We start from the raw sequence: 18,432 nt of genomic DNA, 5'->3' as shown, positions 1-18,432 counted from the left end.
ATAACTGTTATTGCTGGTCTGGCCCCAACTCACAGCATTCTTTTCATGGGGCCACCGTGGGAAATCAATAATATTTTTTAAAGCTCTGATCTAATCAATTCTTATTATATATAAATTATTTCATTATTAATTATTTTTTAATTATTATTATAAATAAACACTCAGGTGAGTGTTGGATCCCGGAGAAGGGGAATATACGTGACGTCATCGCACATGGGCGGAGCTTAGGTCCAGGCACCATGGCTTCGGCAGAGACCGAGGTGAGTGAGTGAAACCTTATCTTCTGCAAGCTTGTTTCACTTTTTGGCCCTTTCTCTGTTTTAAAGAATGCATGGTTTCATGAGCAGCAAAGGTTGCTAGTCAAAGCTGGATAATTGTCTTAACGTAGGCGTCGGGTTCTTGTCCATTTTCCCACTGCCAGCCTCTGTTCTCCTGCTTTTGTGCTTACCGGAGGGCAGCCGAACGTGTAGGAAGATGCTGCGCCCCGGAATCTGAATGCTGTCTACGGGCGCGTTTTATGCTAAGCAGTTTGTCTATTTCATACATGGTCCTTGTTTGAAGCAATATCTTGCCCCTGTCACTGTTAAGCTTTCAAAATAAACCAAAACGGGATTCGAACTCAGCCTTTGAGCTAACGTCGTTCTTGCTATGAATCTAGTAGTATTTCATTTTGCCGGTCTGGTGGCCAATCTGCATTCTGCTCTTTAGCTTTCTGCTAGTTAGCAGACTGCACAAATACCTGCAAAGCGACGTATCAATATTTTTTTGCGGGTTAGCATTCTCTGTAAACGAAAATGATGTGTAATTACGCTTTAATATTTGGAAGAACGTACCACTGTTAGCATGTGTTACTCTTTGTATTGCATACTGCACTATGCTAGCTACATAAACAGTGAAGACAGCGTTGTTTGAGCAGCTTCCACTGTAAACAGACAACATCGCAAGTGCTTAGAAACTTGTTTTTTAAATATATGAAACACACATCACCTCACTGCGTTATTCTCCTGAACTGTTGTTATTATTATGTTATTTGCTGCCATTCTTTCTAGCTTCCTATCGAACCCCGCGCGAACTGTATTACAACCACATCACATTCATTCTGGCATCAAGTTAGTCTCAAAAAGCTAAATCAGAAGGTGAGGACTCGTTTATAAGCAGATTCGTGCTTTTCTTTGGTTGTTCAGTTGCTATGATGCATCAGGCAGGGGTCACCAATATTCATTGCGATGATTGACTGGATGAAAGTGGAGGGTGAGGTGTGGGCTTCATCTGGAGTGGTTAGGGTGGTCTCTGGAACGCATTGATTTTTGGACTTATGTAAACAAAAGGGAGTTTTTTTGTGTGGATTTTGTATTTCATCTATCCTACCAACTTCATGAATTGTTATCAATCCGAATTTGATAAATTATGTTATATTAAACAGCAAAACAATGAGAATGTTTCTTTTTACATTAAAGTGGGGAAAAAAGAAACAAAAGTGACAATTCTGCCGACTACATGCATCTGAAGCATGCACTATCGAAAGTTTTACAGAAATTGCATGACACACACCACGTAGTTGGGTCCTTTTAAAGTTAATGTATTCATTTTCTGAAAATCTTATGCTATATCCCAGCTAACTACAGCCTGAGACAGACAACCATTCATGTTGCGAAGGGGCAATTTAGAGTGTTCAACCAGCCCACCCTGCATGTTTTTGGGATGTGGGAGGAAACTGGAGTACCCAGAGAAAACCCACACAAGCCCAATGACAACACTTTAACTCCCCACAGTGAGGACTGACCTGGGATCGAACCCTCGACCCCAGAATTGTCAGCCCAACACACTAACCATTCGGCCGCCGGGCCACTCCCGTGAAGTTGAAAAGGAATTTCAATGAAATTAAATTGAAATAAATTTGAAAAAGGACATGTTTTGTTTGGAGACAAAATACACCACACCTATTCGTACTTCCTCTTAGTAGGAGAAAAAAAAGGAGCCCAAGAATATCTTCCAAACTAATGTGCGATAATGACGTGCTGGCCATATTTCCGCAAGGTATGTTCATTAAAAACAGGTTACATGGGTTTGATATTTATTGTATGCACATAAATCTTTGCCAAATAATTAACCAGCCTTTACTGTACAGTGTATTCATGAAATGCTCACACCAGCACTGTGGTGGATTGGCCTGCAGGGCTGTTTGTATATATTTCTTCCTTGATCAATATTTATCTGTCTCTTATGTTGTCATACTAGTTTAATAAATCATAAATGCAAGTAGAGTGGAATAGTCCTCAGTGTAATGTACTAAAATCAATATTTTAGTGTTGGTATGCGTTTTTCTGTTTATGACCCCATTTCAAGACCTTCAATTGAATACACTGCCAAAAATTGATATTTAATGTTCAAATTGGATTGTGTTTATTTAACATAGGGATAATACATACTAATGAACAAATACGTACATGTAAATATAGAAGATTTGAATATATACATATGGTCTTTAATATGTACACTATTGATGTTATATTCCAAATATATTTTGGGGTGAACACGTAATGTTTTATTCCAAATATATATTTTTTATATAACTTGTAGTCAACGTGTGGAAAAAGGCAACAAAAGATTGTGAGGGTTAAGAAATACAAAAAGCTGATTGAAACATTCCATAGCCGAACTGTTTGATTGGAAAAATTAAAAATATTGTTGATTGGGGTGCATTGTTCACAGATAAAGAATATTGTGAGGTCAACCACTTCATGGTAAAAAAAATGGATGAGCCAAAGTTTAAAAAACGTTTCATAACAGTGGATCATATGCACTTCAATAGAATAAGGATTTGTAGGGGAAGGGCTTTGCTGTGGATTACATCCTCCACTGTTGACAAGTGGCAACATAGGGTTGCATATTGAAGGTTACACATATTCTATAGTTCAACGTTAGCCCTGTGTACTTTGCAAGGTAGAAATGGCACCTCCAAGTGTATAGTTTTCAAAAAGGAGTTGTTGATGCTTTGTACCACAGTTAAGTGACTCAGACGTATACAAGCATTGGGTTGCTAACATCTACCAAAACAACTTGAACAGAGGTTATTCCAGTACGTGTAGCTGTCATTTCCAAAACTGTGACATCATCGAACCTTCAACTCCACAGTGTCCCAAGCTACAAAAGAAGGGAGGTGTACTCCAGTTGCAGGTTCACATCCCAGCAATCTATAAGTAGATTTTATCATGAAACTGCATGATTTAGTTTAGAAATGTCCGGCAATTCCTTTGACTGAGCAGAAGCCAATCTCAATGAATGTTTTCAATTAGATCTTGTGACGTCCATTGTGTGCTGAGACCTTTGAAGAATAGTTACAACAAAGGGAGCCACCATGCCAGGTCACCGAGGGGAATTTGCAAGGCAAAAAGACAAAGTTCTCTCGTTCTTCTTTCTCTCTAGCTTTCTACCTTGCTCTCTTTTTCATTCTTGGCTCCGCCTTCTTAGTGGAGGCCATGAGAAGAAAACAGGTATGATGCTTCACTGAGGCACGCAATCTAGCTTTCAGTTCTTAGTATACATACATGGTTGGTTTTGAATAGTCTGAAAAGATTCATAGCCTATTAAAACCAGAAGTCAGTGTCTTGAACTGCTTGTGATTGCGTCGAAATGGTTTCTCTAAAGTGATCTGCGTTAGAAATGTGCTGTTCCTGTTTCATTAAATCTTTCATATGATCTTATTTGTGACTCTTGAGGACTAGTCATTATTTTGGTTCTGGGCTACTGTTTTAATGAGCCTGCAGTGTTGGATCTTGGTACATAATAAGAACAGTTTGTAGCTTTAAGCACGGAGTCTTGAGCTCAGTGCAGTCACTGCACTGAAAATTTGACGTCATATCAGTACCACGTTTGTGTATTTCTTTTCTTCCTGGGCCCCAGGGATTGACATGTATTTTTTAAAGATGTTATGTTATTGAATGTATCGCAGCAGACGTTTGTTGTCAATTCGTCAACATGTTAATTGTATCTCCTGTTTTCAGAAAACATAGTATTTAGTTATGCTCTCCTTGCATTGGTTTTGTTCTTTTGGGATGCTCGATTGTCTCATGAGGCCCTGAAATCCATTCAAATGTAATGGTTGTCACTGCCTATCAAGCTGTTAAGGTAGTTCTGACCTCGTTTGTTGTAGGAAACGGAACTGTGAGCAATAGAATCGACATAGTACGTAAATAGCCATATTATTCAGTACTTCACTATTTGTCTTCATGTTGTCATCTGGAAGCACCGTTGTTTTATAGACAGGCTTTTATGTTTCACAACAACAATGCTGAATTCAGACATCTTACCACTTCTCATGTAACCATAAAAATGGCAGTTTTGTTTGGGCCGGGGATTTGCAACTTAATTAAGGTGTGTCCCTAAACCCAAGCGTTGGTTTCCAGATCTCTTTCTCATTTAGTGAGAAAAACTACCGCAATGGCTGTATGGTAGCGGTAAACAATCCAGTTGCGAAATGGCGGCGATCTGCAGAAGGGCTTCTCTGCCTCCCTTCCCCCTTCTTCCCTCCTGATATAGCAGTTCAACTGTCCAACACTAGGGGGGAGAATAGCACAAATACTTTCATTATTGGTTGGTTGTCCACAATCTGTAGAAATGGCAAGTTGAAGGAATCCCACTTCCTCACAGACAAAACGACACCAGGTTCATTCAGATCATTGACCATTGAGACAAGTCTCAGCCTAGATGTTCTTTTGGAGACACTTTTGTTCTGGCTACCCCTGCTGCTGACTGATATGGTGGTGCTTTAGTAGCCTTGGTTCAGCAATTCATTGGAATATGGTCCTTTAAATCTATCTTGATATAAAAATCATCTAAGATTGTGCTTCCCTTAAACCATTGCATAAAGAAGAGGTTCAGTTCTGAGCAGTATACTAGTTTTTCCACAGACATATTCAAATTGCAATAAATTCCTAAAAACAATTGTTCTTTTTCCATTAGCCCAGTGGTCTTGCCAAAGGAAGCGTTTACAAAGCTGAAGAACCATCTACGAAAGAGGGAGTTGACCTGGAAAGCAATGGAAAGACAGGTATGGTTTTTATGTCATTCCGACTAATTGTATTAGTAAAATAATGTATCCCTTAAGAATTGCAGCTCCATGTGCAGGATAGCAGTTCATAAAAAAATACAACTAAACACCAACACTGTTATATGTTGCTGTTTCCAATCTAATATGCACCTTTGGGTATGGCTCATAGATGAACAAAGAGCAGAAGTGGACAAGCTGGACTCCTCTCCTGTTGCTGACCCAGTGCTCAATGGCACTGAATCTGATGACACAAGGCACAATACCCCGACACACTGTTCTTCAACAGGACACAGCAAAGCGCCGTCATTAGTTAATGAAAATGGTACATCGGACATGGAGACACCACACGGTTCTGTCACAGGAAGCAATGGATTCCTTCTCACCAAGCCAGAACAGGAGGACAACTCTCAAACCATGCCTGCTTTGGCAGTTTCCCCTCACAGGACTAACCGGCCACTTTCGAACGCCTCCACAGGAGTACACTTGACCAAACCTCCCTTTCCATCAGGCTCTGGTTCTCCTCAGACTCTAGGGGCACTAAAGACTGACCCTATTTTAGGAACTCCATCAGGGAAGGAGACAATAGACTCTAAAAATGACACAGCTTCAACACCCACCATGGTCCACAGAGCTCGCAAAACCATGTCTAGGCCTGCTGTCACTCTAGAACAAAAGGTACATTATTCCACAAAGCTTTCCTACTTTTATTTGCCCAGTTGGTTAGCGATTGATAAAGAACAATGTTTGTGTTGTATCTTTCCTCTTTGAATGGTCGTTACCTTATGGTCGTGGAGCGGTTTTGTTTGTCCCAATGATCCTAGGAGCTAAGTTAACAAGGTGTCCTAGGTGAGGATTTTGCCAAACCAGGGCTCAAAGACCCTCTTTATGATGAATCTGACATTTGAATAGCATTTTCTGCACCTGGATGTGGATCAGCGGCCCTCCCAACTGGAGCCAGGTCTGAAGGTTGGGCTAGCTATCAAGCGCCTGATAGCCAGGCCCACTTACATTGGGCCAGGCCAGGTGCAGGTGCTTAAACTAGTGACTTTTGCTCTGTCTGTCTTTATGTGTGTGCAGTTGGTGTGAATGCTGCTTTACTTGAATGGCGTTTTGAGTTAGATAGATTCAAACAACACTCTCATAGCAGTATCGCATGTGTTTTTAGTGAATGCTTGATCTAGAGATTACTCCAGATTACCCAAAACAAATGAGATATTTTGAAATAAGAATACTTGTTTTATTGTCTCCAATTGAGTTTGTTAGTAAAAAATGTTCTGCTTCTACGCCTAAAATTTTAGGTTAGTGGCAAGTGTGCGCTATGTAAAATAGACTTGATGTTGTCATTCTGCCACCATTCAAGACACTTAATGTTTCATTATGTTGTTGTTGTTGTTACTGACAGCTTCTAAAGAAGGAATTAAGAGAAGCAAAGAATGCCAAATTGGAAACTCCAGTTACATCTGACAGTCCGAAACCATCGCAGCTGTGCTCAACAGAAAACCATCTACCTCAAAACTGTTCGGATTTGCCGGCTTCAGCACAAAGCGCTTCACCAGCAAGTCCTGTTGGTTCTTCCCCTCAACTCATGTCCACCCAAGACAAGCTCCAACCAGGTTCCAGACACAAATGACTACACATTGCGATATCTGGATAATTCTTTTTGGTTTTTTAAATTTATTTATCTCTTTTGTTTGTTTGTTTTATTGTCTTTTGACAAAGGCTTCTTATCAGGAGGGTTGTCTACCCGCAAGAAGAAGAGAAGGATGGGTATCTACAGCCTCGTTCCTAAGAAAAAGTCTAAAATTCTTCGTCAGACTACAATGCTGGAAATGTTTAAGGCTGTCCAACCAAATCCCAAAAGTCCAGAGGTCCGTGCTTGTTACCTGCACAGAATACAAAATAGAGCAGAGCAATTTGTAGAACTTTACCACCAGTTGTTTGTGTCCAATCTTGCTAGTGCTGATATTTCAGTGATGTAATTTCTACATATTTTTGTCATACCTCTTAGACAAGCATACATGTAAATGGAGAGAACATGGATCATGCATCTGAGGAGGAAGAAGAGTCAGATGAAGTGGATTCTGAGGAAGAGCAGCAGCCCCAAGGAGAGGATCTTGGCACTGCTGAACAACAAGCAAGTCCATCATTTGATTCTGTCCCACAGGTTTGACTTGCCAAGGAAATGCTTTCTCTAGAATTTGCAAATGAGCTGTCAACATTCTCTGTATAATGGTTCACCATTGTTGTTAGGTCGAGAATGAGCAGGATTCTGAAGAATCTGGAGAAGATGGTGAGGAAGAGGAGGGGGGCACAGAATCAGACTTGGTAAGATCAATTGAAAGGCAACTATCCGTTTTGTTTTCAATTAACTTATATGTATAATAACAATATTCTTTGTCTGGGACTGAGCTCTTTTAATCATTTGATTTTTGTTTGCCTCAGAGCACCGAGTCTAATCTCCAGAAAAAGTTAAAGAGGAAAATAAAAGGAGGCAATACATGGCTCCGACCATCCAGGAAACGCAAGAGGAGGGTAAAGGTCAAAGGTAAGAATGGATGAGTTCACACTTGTACTTTGTGCTCTAGATCATTATCTTTCGTACGCACTTGTGGGTCTGTATATGTGATTTTCTTGAATGGTCCTTGATGGATCTATCCAGAATCAGAGACCTTCTCCGAGTCTCCAGATTCAGTTCTGACGCACACGGAGGATAGGAATGAACACTCCCAGATAACGCCACCAGACAAACTCAGTAATCTCCCTGAGCCTGACTCCAGTTTAAATGGAAAAGGTGAGCTTGTAAAATGGAGGCCCTGGTGAAGCCTGCTGTCTACAATATTTCATTTCTGATATAATTGCAATGGACATAAAGTTGCATGTGCCCTTTTATATAGTTTAGCATAGAACATTTGAGCAATGATGCCTTACTAGCAGAGTTGCACCATTCCTATGCTTTTTCCTGGTGAAACTAAGAAGACATAACGTATTTTTCAGATTATACTATATGCACTTTTTTCACTGGGCTTGCGACCGATGCTCAAATGCACGTTATTATTTCTTTTCTTTTTTTCATCTCTGACCATAGAGAGCCTATTGTGTTGTTTGCAACATATATATATATATATATATATATATATATATATATATATATATATATATATATATATATATATATATATATATATATATATATATATATATATATATATATATATATATATATATATATATATATATTCTTAATAGAGTATTCTTTGACTAGTGTGACTTCTAGTTAAAAAAAATATGGTAGTTTATTTCATTTTGGACTAAGGCTGTGAAAAAAAAGTTGTTTTTTCCATGAAGCATTCGTCCTGTTTTGTTTTGAGTTTGAAAGAAAACATTTTCACGGGGTGAAAAATCACAGAGCAATGTAACGGAAATGACTTTTGATCTCTACAGAGACTTCAAGTTCAACAATGGAGGAAGCTCAAGAGCTTCCACTGTGCAGCTGCCGCATGGAGACCCCCAAGAGTCGAGAAATCCTCATCCTGGCAGACAGAAAGTGCATGGCTACGGAAAGCGTTGACGGACAACTGACCCGTTGCCAAGGCGCCGTCTTAAAGCAAGAAATGATGCGTCCATCCAACTCTGTTCAGCTGCTAGTTTTATGTGAGGAACACCGGAACAGCATGGTCAAGCACCAGTGCTGCCCTGGCTGCGGCTTCTTCTGCCGGGCTGTGAGTACCCGTATCCCTCCGCTTCCTATGATCCATTTTACTTCTTTCTTCCATCACCTTTTGGTTCTGATGGATTGTTAAAAGCCAATCCAGATCGTTTGACTCATTTTGTCTTTGGCCATACAGGGAACTTTTATGGAGTGCCAACCAGACATTAACATCTCACATCGCTTCCATCGTGCCTGCGCTTCAGTGCTGAAAGGTCAAAGCTTCTGCCCCCACTGTGGCGAGGAGGTCAGCAAGGCCAAAGAGGTCACCATCGCCAAGGCTGACACAACCTCCACTGTACCCCCTGCACTTACTCACGGACCAGCTCCGCCCGTAGCCCACGAGGGTCGAGCGGACACCACCACTGACAGGTAAATCATCTGTCACGTTCGCTTTTGGACTGGCTTAGAGAATGGTAGCTAGTGTCTTAATTTGCAAGTTCTTGACGTCATGAACAGCCATTTGGTTCATAGTTTCTTATTTTATCATTTTTATCTCTAGCTCTGTACGCCTCGAAGTGGCAGGTGATGGCAATGGCAGAGCAGACAGCTCGCTTTGCACTGGTTTGGTACCCGAGCTAGATTGCCTCGCCGTTCCAGGATCGTCCAGGAGCTCAGAATTACAAGCCGACATCGAAGCGGCATCCCTATCTCCAATTCTTCAGGGACCGACTCGAGAAACTCTTGAAAGCATTCTGGTTTCTCTTGACACAGAGAAGTGTGTTTTCATTGCATCCATCAGTTGTAAAGCCCACTGCTTCAACTGTCTCTCTTTATTTTTGAGCAGGCCCAAGAAGCTCCGTTTTCACCCAAAGCAACTTTACCTGTCAGCCAAACAGGGAGAGCTTAAAAAAGTTGTGCTCATGCTGGGTGAGTCTTAACTGTTATCTCGTCAGATATTTTCCTTCGACTTTCATCGAAAGGTTTTAGAATAATATTTATCTTTATGTTATGTGCAGTGGAAGGTATTGACCCCAACTTTAAAATGGAATCCCAGAACAAACGCACTCCACTTCATGCTGCAGCGGAGGGAGGACAAAAAGAAATCTGCCACATGCTTGTGCAAGTATGTACTAATCCTGCTAGTCAGGTTTGATGGATATTATCATTTACACATTGAAAAATATAATATGTTCCATATGAAAGGCTGGTGCAAACTTGGAAAGCTGCGATGAAGATCATCGCACACCGATAATGGATGCCTGTGAAAACAACCATTTAGAGACAGTCATGTACCTGCTGAGAGCTGGAGCCAATGCCATGCACAAGGTATGTCCCTCAATTGCTGGATCACCTCAAAAGAAAAAGACAGATACAAGTTTACATGATTACAGAAGCCCACATGTTTTAATCTGTCACAATTCTCAATTGAGTGACTCATAACGTTTCATTATTCATTTCTGTTTCCTCTACAGGATGTTGAAGGGTTCACATCTCTTCATCTAGCGGCTAAGTCTGGTCATTACAATATTGTTGAGTACCTTCTTTGCACGGGATACGTAAACATAAACTGTCAGGTCAGTAACACTTAGTGTGTTATGAGGACATTACACCGTACTAACCGGGAAAAAAACATATATATACACTTACACACTTTCAAATTTCACCTGACTTTGAATTTAAGTGTTACCTGAAAGCAGTAGATGTACTGATGGAATAATCTTTATTTGTGCTCTGTTCGTCGAAAGTATGATGCCTCAATAACAGTTATTTTTACGACAAACTGGTATATCAGCATTTGTCAGCCTTTACCATTCTTTTATCCTTGTACGTGTTCACATAGTGACACAGCTTGTTTATGGGTGAACATTATGTTTGATTTTTTTTCCCTCAGGATGATGGAGGTTGGACAGCCATGATTTGGGCCACAGAGTACAAACATGCGGACCAGGTCAAATTACTTCTCTCCAAAGGAGCTGACATAAGTATTAGAGACAAGGTTAGTCTAAAGCACAACACCTTTGGACTTTTTACATGGAAATTGAATGTTTTTTTTTAATGGTGGGGGTCATTTTAGGAAGAAAACATCTGCCTTCACTGGGCAGCTTTCTCTGGGAGTGTTGAAATTGCCACGCTGCTTCTTGAGGCAAATTGTGATCTGCACGCTGTTAATATTCACGGGGACTCTCCGCTACACATAGCCTCTCGGGAAAATCGCTTGGAATGTGTCGAGTAAGTTGTTAGAATTGTATAAAGGTGTGTCAAGGATTATGTTATCATGTTGCTTTGAATTCACTCCATCTTTATCTCAGATATTTTTCTTCTAAAGACTTTGTTAGCATAGCTCATTTTCATTTGTGGTTAAGTTTACAATGCAAGAAGTGTAGTGCTAACTCAAAAAAAGTAACATCATTGTCCTGCCCTTCAGACTTTTCCTTTCTCGAGGAGCAGATGTTTCCCAAAAGAACCGAGAAGGAGAATCCCCTTCAGATTGCTGCAGCCACAACACAAAAACCTTTGCTACCCTGCAAGCCAACAGCAGTGAAAGGGACCCCAAGAATGTCAGGTTCATTCAAGCAGAGGAAAAATACCTTCACAGGTTCAAATTCATGTGTTGCATTGTTTTACTCGGGCCCCTTAAAAATGTCATATTAATAGTAATGGGAGCAGATGACGAAGCGTTTATGAAATGCTATTTTCCATGTGTGATTCTTGGCTCTATTAAGGTAAACTGCAGCTTTCGTGTTGTCAAAAGATAAGATACCTAGGGCCCCTTAAAACTTGTGTGTGTATTTGACGTATGTGCAGTGACATTGCTCTGGGGCAAGAGAGGATTGCCCTCCCCTGCGTCAACGCTGTTGACAGTGAACCATACCCAGATGACTACAAGTACATCCTTGAAAACTGTGTCACATCCCCAATGAACATTGATAAAAACATAACACACTTACAAGTAAGTGTATTCCTGCTTGTTTCAAGTTGGAGTCATTTTATTGTGAATTCTCCAATATCATTGTTCTCTGTGTCCACCAGTACTGCGTGTGCAAGGAAGACTGTTCTTCAAGTCTCTGTATGTGCGGACAGCTAAGTTTGCGCTGCTGGTATGACACGGTAAGATGATAGCACAGAAATAGAACTTTTCCAAAAAGTTTAAACCTGATGTATCTGCATTAAAAGGCAAATCATAGTCAGACATTGTTTATATTGTAGACTACATTTTGCCATGCCTCTAACCGTCTGTTAATGGCAACTTGCAATAACTTTGCCAGCTGACTTCAGTCACGAGGCAAAGTACACTCAAGAATGTTGGCCATTGAATCACGTTACTCATAAAGACTTACAACCATTTCACACTTGGAACATCACTCTTTTTCCAAGAAAACAATAACACGTATAACAAATCAACATACAATCATTGATATCATACTTTTTCAACATATTTGTCCTATTTGGTCTGTTGACGAAAATCACAATCGGACAAAGTCATATATAATAATCGGTTCAGTTTACCTAACCCTACTAAAATCGGTCATCTTGAACTTTTAGGATGGCTGTCTCCTACCTGAATTCTGCCGCGAAGAGCCCCCTCTTATCTTTGAGTGTAACCATGCTTGTTCCTGTTGGAGAACCTGCAAAAACAGGGTGGTGCAAAACGGACTCAGGTAGAGAGGTTTTTAGATTCTTTCTTTATCGGAACTGAAAATGATAGGTTTTCTTTTGGCTTGTTGGCGAATTAGATTATTCCAATACACGATTAAATGTGAAAGTAGCAAGGGTGAGCCAATAATATAGAATGTTTTCCAGAACCAGGCTTGAGCTCTTCAGGACCCTTAAAAAAGGCTGGGGCGTTCGAACATTGCAAGACATACCACAAGGGACCTTTGTATGCGAGTAAGTCTCGAAATGAATTAGTAAAATACACAAACAATTTGCAGTTTTAACACCGCTTTCAACATTTCAATGCGGCCTCACTTAAATTACTCCACCTCGCACTTTTAACTAACATTGTAAAGTTTACGTATATATATATTTTTCAACATGATAAATGGTTGTTGTTTTTTTCCGTGCTGCTTTTTGTGTATTTTTTTTTAATGTACAATAGTTTCTCGTAAACAGCATTAGCATTGATGGACATTTACTTATTCTTTCAAATAGGTATGTTGGTGAGATCATCACTGATGCGGAAGCTGAGATGAGGCAAAATGATTCCTATCTCTTCAGTTTGGATGATAAGGTATCTTGGCTGAAGATGTTTTCTTTTATTTTTGTCAGTTTTCTGTACTACCATGTAAGGGAGCCAAAAGTTTTTTCTTTCTGTGATGTTTTGACACCATGTTTATTTGATTCTTTCTAGCAGCCACAAGATCCTTACTGCATCGATGCTCGTTTCTATGGAAACATCAGCCGCTTCCTCAACCACATGTGCGACCCCAACTTGTTTGCCTGTAGAGTGTTTACCACACACCAGGACTTGCGTTTCCCACACATTGCCTTTTTTGCCAGTGAAAAAATCAAGGCAGGAGAAGAACTTGGGTAAGAAACACGTCTTTATTCCTCACATTAAATTACGGTGCGTGTTGACACTTGCTTGATTGGACTCACTTTGAAATTTCAACTTAGTGGGAATGTAAAATGTGGCCATATAGAATTCCTCTACATTAAATGTTACATTCCCTCCTGGAATTTACTCAAAAGACAATCCCTTCCATAGCAGCAGTTCAATTTGACTTCTGAAAGCTGTTTTAAGGCCCGCATAAGATTGTAATATCATTTTAAGTGTACCGTCATAATAACAAAGAACAAAAAACAAAGACGCTCTACAAACAAAAGGCGGAAATGCCACAACGTGCCACTGAAGGATCACAATGTCTCATCAACGCGTGCAACTGATTATTATAGTAGTACTTCATCATCGCAGAGGCTGCACAGTGCTGTTAGCATATTGAATCTCATTCCATCATGCACCGAATTGAGATTAGGAACTGCTTTTGACTATTCACTGCTTTCTGCCTGCATCTCAGGTTTAACTACGGCGACCACTTTTGGGAAGTTAAAAGCAAGGTTTTCAGCTGCGAATGTGGCTCCTCCAAGTGCAGACACTCATCTGTAGCCATGACGTCGCTGCAGGCGGACAGCACACCGGAAAACCGCCAACAGCTCAGCGCCTCCCCTGACACCAGCTCCTCCAACGGCCCCTCCAGCCTCTCTTAGAAGGTGCCTCCCCCTCATCTTATTTACACACACGTTTCACGGACCCAAGGGCACCCATCCCCACGTCTGGTAACTTTTTACAAATGAACTTGTACTGTACAGCGACACAAACTTTTGCCCCTACGGAAAATGTTTTGTCTTGATGATCAAGATGCACAATTGACCCCCTGAAGAATGTACTGCTCCAGTTTGGAACAGCGTTAAAAACGAACACTTGGTGGTCCCCTGACAGAAACAAGGACAACTCGACCGTCTTTCCATTTCATATTTAACTTCACTGGGAAGAAGAACATGGCCTTTTCATGTGAGTATATCGAGAAGCATTCCACCAAAATTAGCTACATATGTAAATTGAAGCCATTGCATCACGACTGCTTCGTGAAGTGTTTTGAAGAACCCAATGTTTTAGAATTGCCCAAAATATCGAGAAAGACAGGTAAATCATCGTAGGGTGATTCGGGTTGTGGATACTACAACAAAGGGGACTGTGTCCTTCCTTTGTAAGGTGGGTAAAATTTTGTAAAAATAGCTTGTTTGTTAAAGGGGAACCAACCTAGTTGTCTGGTAGGATTTCCTATGGTTGATGAAGAAGACCTTTCGAAACATGAGTAACAAAAATGGTGCTCTTTCATTCATTTTTTTTTTCTACTTTACGTGCTCATTACCCAAGTGAACATAGTTTGTAAGATAAGAGAACCTTATGTTGATGTTTTTTAAGCTGTTTTAATTCCAGTTTTGTAATTGTATTTGTAGTACCATTAGTTATGTTTATAATTTTCTTCCACGATTTTGCCAACATATCTTCTTAAGTGTTTGTAGTGAAGCAGTGGCCGCTGTTCAAAATCCCGGATTGAAAAAAAAAAAAGTTACAAAAATGCACTTTCTGTTATTTTCTGTTACACATTCATGGACCGTGAAACATTTGAATTCATTGTATCTTTTTCAATAAATTTACTACTAATGGATTTATTTGGATTTACTTTACTTGCGTAATTCTGTTTTCTCTCCGTTCTTGCTCACTAAGATTTAGTTGTGTTATGGTTCAATGCACGTAAGTATGCTGTAGAATACCACCCACCCTGCAGCCCAGATCCTCTCGTGAGGGCATCGGGAGAGAAGTTTCCACGGCATACAATTGTTTTCAGTCATAAAAAGTAAAAGATTGTCTTGACAATTTGATTCTTGTTGAACTATTTCATGGTACCTGAAATGTTACGTCTCATTATGCCGTGTGATTGGCTGCAAACCAATTCGGGGGATCCTGATCCTGGATTCAAAACCTCGACCTTGTCTCGGTCAGGTGTGTACACGAATACCCATATCTAGTTTAGTATAGATATGATTAACATGATATATATTATTATTATTATTACTACATGCTAAACGCTCAGCCAGATGTGATATTTAGTATATTGGAAACACTTACTATTGATGGCAATAGACGTTCAATCCATTTTAAAGGGGAATGGGCTTTGAATGGAACAATTGGTTCCAGCCACTCCCAGGTGAAATGGATTGGACGTCTATCACTGTCAATGGCAGCAAAACAGTCAAGGTACATATGTTAAGTAACGGGATTGATAAAACAAAGCATGAATACAAATTACACAGGGATCACACTTATTTGAATTGAATCTTTATTCCTCATTTTTCCTAATTTATTACAATTTCATTATGGACATTTTTTTCGTGTTTAAAAAATATTTACTAATTGATGTTCATTCTATTTCAAATGTATTTTGTATTGTTCATTGCAAAATACATGCAGTATGCAACACTAATACTACAATGAAATGCATACAATAAATCTTGCAAAATTTCCTGAACGAAAAGGTTAAACTGGTGTCAAAATTTGAAGGGTTTAGTCAAAAAGCATTAACATTCCGATTAATTATTGAATAATTAAAAAATAATAATAATGATGCCAATTAAAAAAATAAGATCGCGAAATTCCCGACAAAGCCAACGAGGACGTGACGTCAAAACACTTAAAATTCCTTCCCAAAGTCGTCAAAAGTCATCTAAAAGCGCGGCTTAAGTTTTCACCAAAATGTGCTCCGGGCTCCGACCAAACGTGCCGCTTTTGGCAGAGCAAAGTGTGTCTTTTCTGGGCTTTTCCCTCAGCTCGACTCGGTTGGCTGGGTGTCAACATTCAGTGACGGCCATGTTTGCCGGGCCGCCGTAAACAACAAAAAAAGTGGGAGACAGACGCCTCGCTGAATGTCGGGTCATTTGGATTTCTTTCATTTACAATGTCTCTGGGAATGTCTTACAAGCCCAATGCCCACCAGCACACTCCGGGAACTTCGGGGAACCAGGGTGAGCACAAAACGTCCGAGTGGGTACCCGCGTGTGGCCAGTAATTCGACGCTTAAATTCGGGGGGTTCTCGGAGAATACCTGAAGAGGAAGCCCCGTGTGTGTGCGTGGAGTTTTTTGGTCCGGTTACATATGTCGGGTCACATCCTGGGAGCTAGGCTAATTCGTATCGGCCATTATTACCAATGTCGACAAGAGGTAGCACATTTTAAAAATCGACGGAATCGGACGGGGCGAAGTCGGCGGCGGCGTCTTGGGTTACTTTCGCCGGCGTCCAGGATCTCGATGACGGCCCGTGAAGGCGGCGACAGTCAAAAATGTATCGGTCGTGTCTCGTCGAGGTAGCCGCGCTCCGCTTCCTCCTCCATGATGCTCCCCGGCTCCGAGCTGCTTGATTGATCCACGCCGACGAGAGGCGCCTCTTTGCGGACATCTGCCGACGCGGGCCCGCTACTGCAACCGCATGGAAGTAGTATTGTTATACTACAGGCAGTAGTATACTGCGTTTTCCGTCATAATGACTAGGAGTATTAAACAATACCTAAACCCCATGCTATTTTTCCAATTAGAAATTTGCTGATTTATTGTACTGTTAAAAATTATAATGTATTTTTAACCTCCCTGGCACACTGATTTAACTATGTATCAGTCCCATTTTGACTCAAAGACGCAAATGAACAAACGTTCTTTCAGCCCTCCCATTCAAATTCGATTGGACGTCTATCACAGTCAATGACTCTGAAACATGATCATTCTAGTTTTAAAAGATTTGAAGTCTATCGCAGCCAATTCTAATGCAAAAATATGTAGTTCTGTTATTACATAACACAAACACATGCAGTGGAGTGTGACTTCAATTTTCCATAAATATCAGAAAATTAAAATTGAATATTTTGGGGTTTGTGTGCAATAGTTGGCAGCCTCCAGTCAGCAGCCAACCTTGCCCATCTGCAGTCCTACAGACCTCTGCTGAGTGAATATGCACCCCCATCTCTGGGATTCTCACAGGTAACACCAAAATGTTGTGCGTTTTCCCAAATCAAACCAAAGATGTTTTTTGTGCAATTTTTAGCAGAATTCTGGAGCCTGTTCAATTTACCCATTGATTTTCCATTCCGTCAATTTGACTTTTCCAGGGCTTGACTGGTAGCCAAGTGCCTCCAAACAAATACGCTGAGCTGCTGGCCATCATCGAAGAGCTGGGCAAGGAGATTCGACCCACGTACGCCGGCAGCAAGAGTGCCATGGAGAGGCTCAAGAGAGGTCCTTTTAGATATTACACTATTGTTTGATGGCATATTAGGAAAATTTAATATTCCCATTTTTCTGAATTTTTTGTAGCCCCTTTACTTTACTTATTTTTACCAATACTATCAGTTCAAAACTGTCTGACTCCCGACACTGTAACACTCTTCAAACAAGTTTTTGCTTTTGAAAACTATAAATAATAAGCATTGACTGATCACGTTTCATTGCCAATAACAACGATTGATGTCCAACCCAATTTGACTAAGGGGATGGCAGCCCTCCCAGTCAAAATGGATCTGCAGCCAATGAGTTAAACACTAAAAAAATGAATACATATATTTTTAAAACTTGATCTTTTTTTAACCTAATTGTTTGTTTCTTCTTGTTCTGGTTGCTAGGCATCATCCACGCCCGTGGACTGGTACGCGAATGCTTGGCAGAAACTGAGAGGAACGCAAGGTCCTAGCGACAATCACGCATTCTGTGCAAATAGACCTCACGATGTGTGTCTTTAAACATAAGAAGAACAAGTTCTACTTGCATGCCCTTTCTAAAATGGAGTGAGGTGTCCATTTTGCGAATGAGTCAAACTCTTAACTTGTGCCCACTTTTGGGAAGCTTCATTTCTTGTTTTTTCCTTTATTGTTTTTGCATGCAAAAAAAGTTAAATGTCAGTCTTTTTGATATGGGAGATTGAGTGAAAATTCATTCGTGTTCAGGTTGGTTTTGTTATCAAAAGAAAATGCTGTTACTTGCATCTTTGTATGTATTTATTACAGTGTAATAAATTGTATTTTCAATACAGATGTCCTGGGCAATCCTTATGTTTTTATTTCATAATTAAAATGCTTCATATTGCAACTTTTGAATGGTAATAATAATTTACATCTATGGAGTAGAAGTGTATTTTTCCCAGTGTACGTAAACGCCCATTTCTGCTATCAGCCAATGAGGAAGCC

At 40.3% G+C, this 18,432-nt stretch overlaps 2 protein-coding genes across 6 annotated transcripts; both read left to right on the top strand.

Annotated features, from left to right (window-relative positions):
* The first annotated feature begins 170 nt into the window (after positions 1–170).
* On the top strand, positions 171–14,872 carry ehmt1b (euchromatic histone-lysine N-methyltransferase 1b). Of its 4 annotated transcripts, none has more exons than XM_077621906.1 (26): positions 171–260; positions 4,963–5,050; positions 5,220–5,725; positions 6,453–6,663; positions 6,770–6,918; positions 7,059–7,184; positions 7,301–7,375; positions 7,493–7,595; positions 7,710–7,841; positions 8,492–8,769; positions 8,896–9,128; positions 9,259–9,474; positions 9,544–9,626; positions 9,716–9,822; positions 9,903–10,025; positions 10,172–10,273; positions 10,591–10,695; positions 10,774–10,928; positions 11,125–11,295; positions 11,505–11,649; positions 11,730–11,807; positions 12,243–12,358; positions 12,501–12,587; positions 12,852–12,930; positions 13,051–13,229; positions 13,718–14,872. In XM_077621906.1, the coding sequence occupies exons 1-26, from the start codon at positions 240–242 to the stop codon at positions 13,905–13,907; spliced, it is 3,858 nt and encodes a 1,285-aa protein (XP_077478032.1). In that variant the 5' UTR covers positions 171–239; the 3' UTR covers positions 13,908–14,872. The 4 variants fall into 4 exon arrangements, with proteins under 4 accessions (XP_077478032.1, XP_077478033.1, XP_077478031.1 ...); XM_077621907.1 differs by having other exon boundaries at positions 7,059–7,214; positions 11,125–11,262; XM_077621905.1 differs by having other exon boundaries at positions 7,059–7,214; positions 13,054–13,229.
* Positions 14,873–15,704: 832 nt separating this feature from the next.
* On the top strand, positions 15,705–18,291 carry cdk2ap1 (cyclin dependent kinase 2 associated protein 1). 2 transcript variants are annotated; one of them, XM_077623618.1, is made up of 4 exons: positions 15,705–16,259; positions 17,160–17,233; positions 17,362–17,488; positions 17,872–18,291. In XM_077623618.1, exons 1-4 carry the CDS (start codon positions 16,160–16,162, stop codon positions 17,937–17,939), a joined length of 369 nt encoding a protein of 122 aa, XP_077479744.1. In that variant the 5' UTR covers positions 15,705–16,159; the 3' UTR covers positions 17,940–18,291. The 2 variants fall into 2 exon arrangements, with proteins under 2 accessions (XP_077479744.1, XP_077479743.1); XM_077623617.1 differs by having other exon boundaries at positions 15,909–16,226; positions 17,139–17,233.
* Positions 18,292–18,432: the final 141 nt, after the last annotated feature.

Source organism: Stigmatopora argus, chromosome 16, assembly GCF_051989625.1.
Source record: "Stigmatopora argus isolate UIUO_Sarg chromosome 16, RoL_Sarg_1.0, whole genome shotgun sequence".
Lineage (NCBI taxonomy): Eukaryota > Metazoa > Chordata > Actinopteri > Syngnathiformes > Syngnathidae > Stigmatopora > Stigmatopora argus.
The sequence above is the reverse complement of the archived record's forward strand: the minus strand, read 5'-3'. Positions and strand labels throughout refer to the sequence as shown.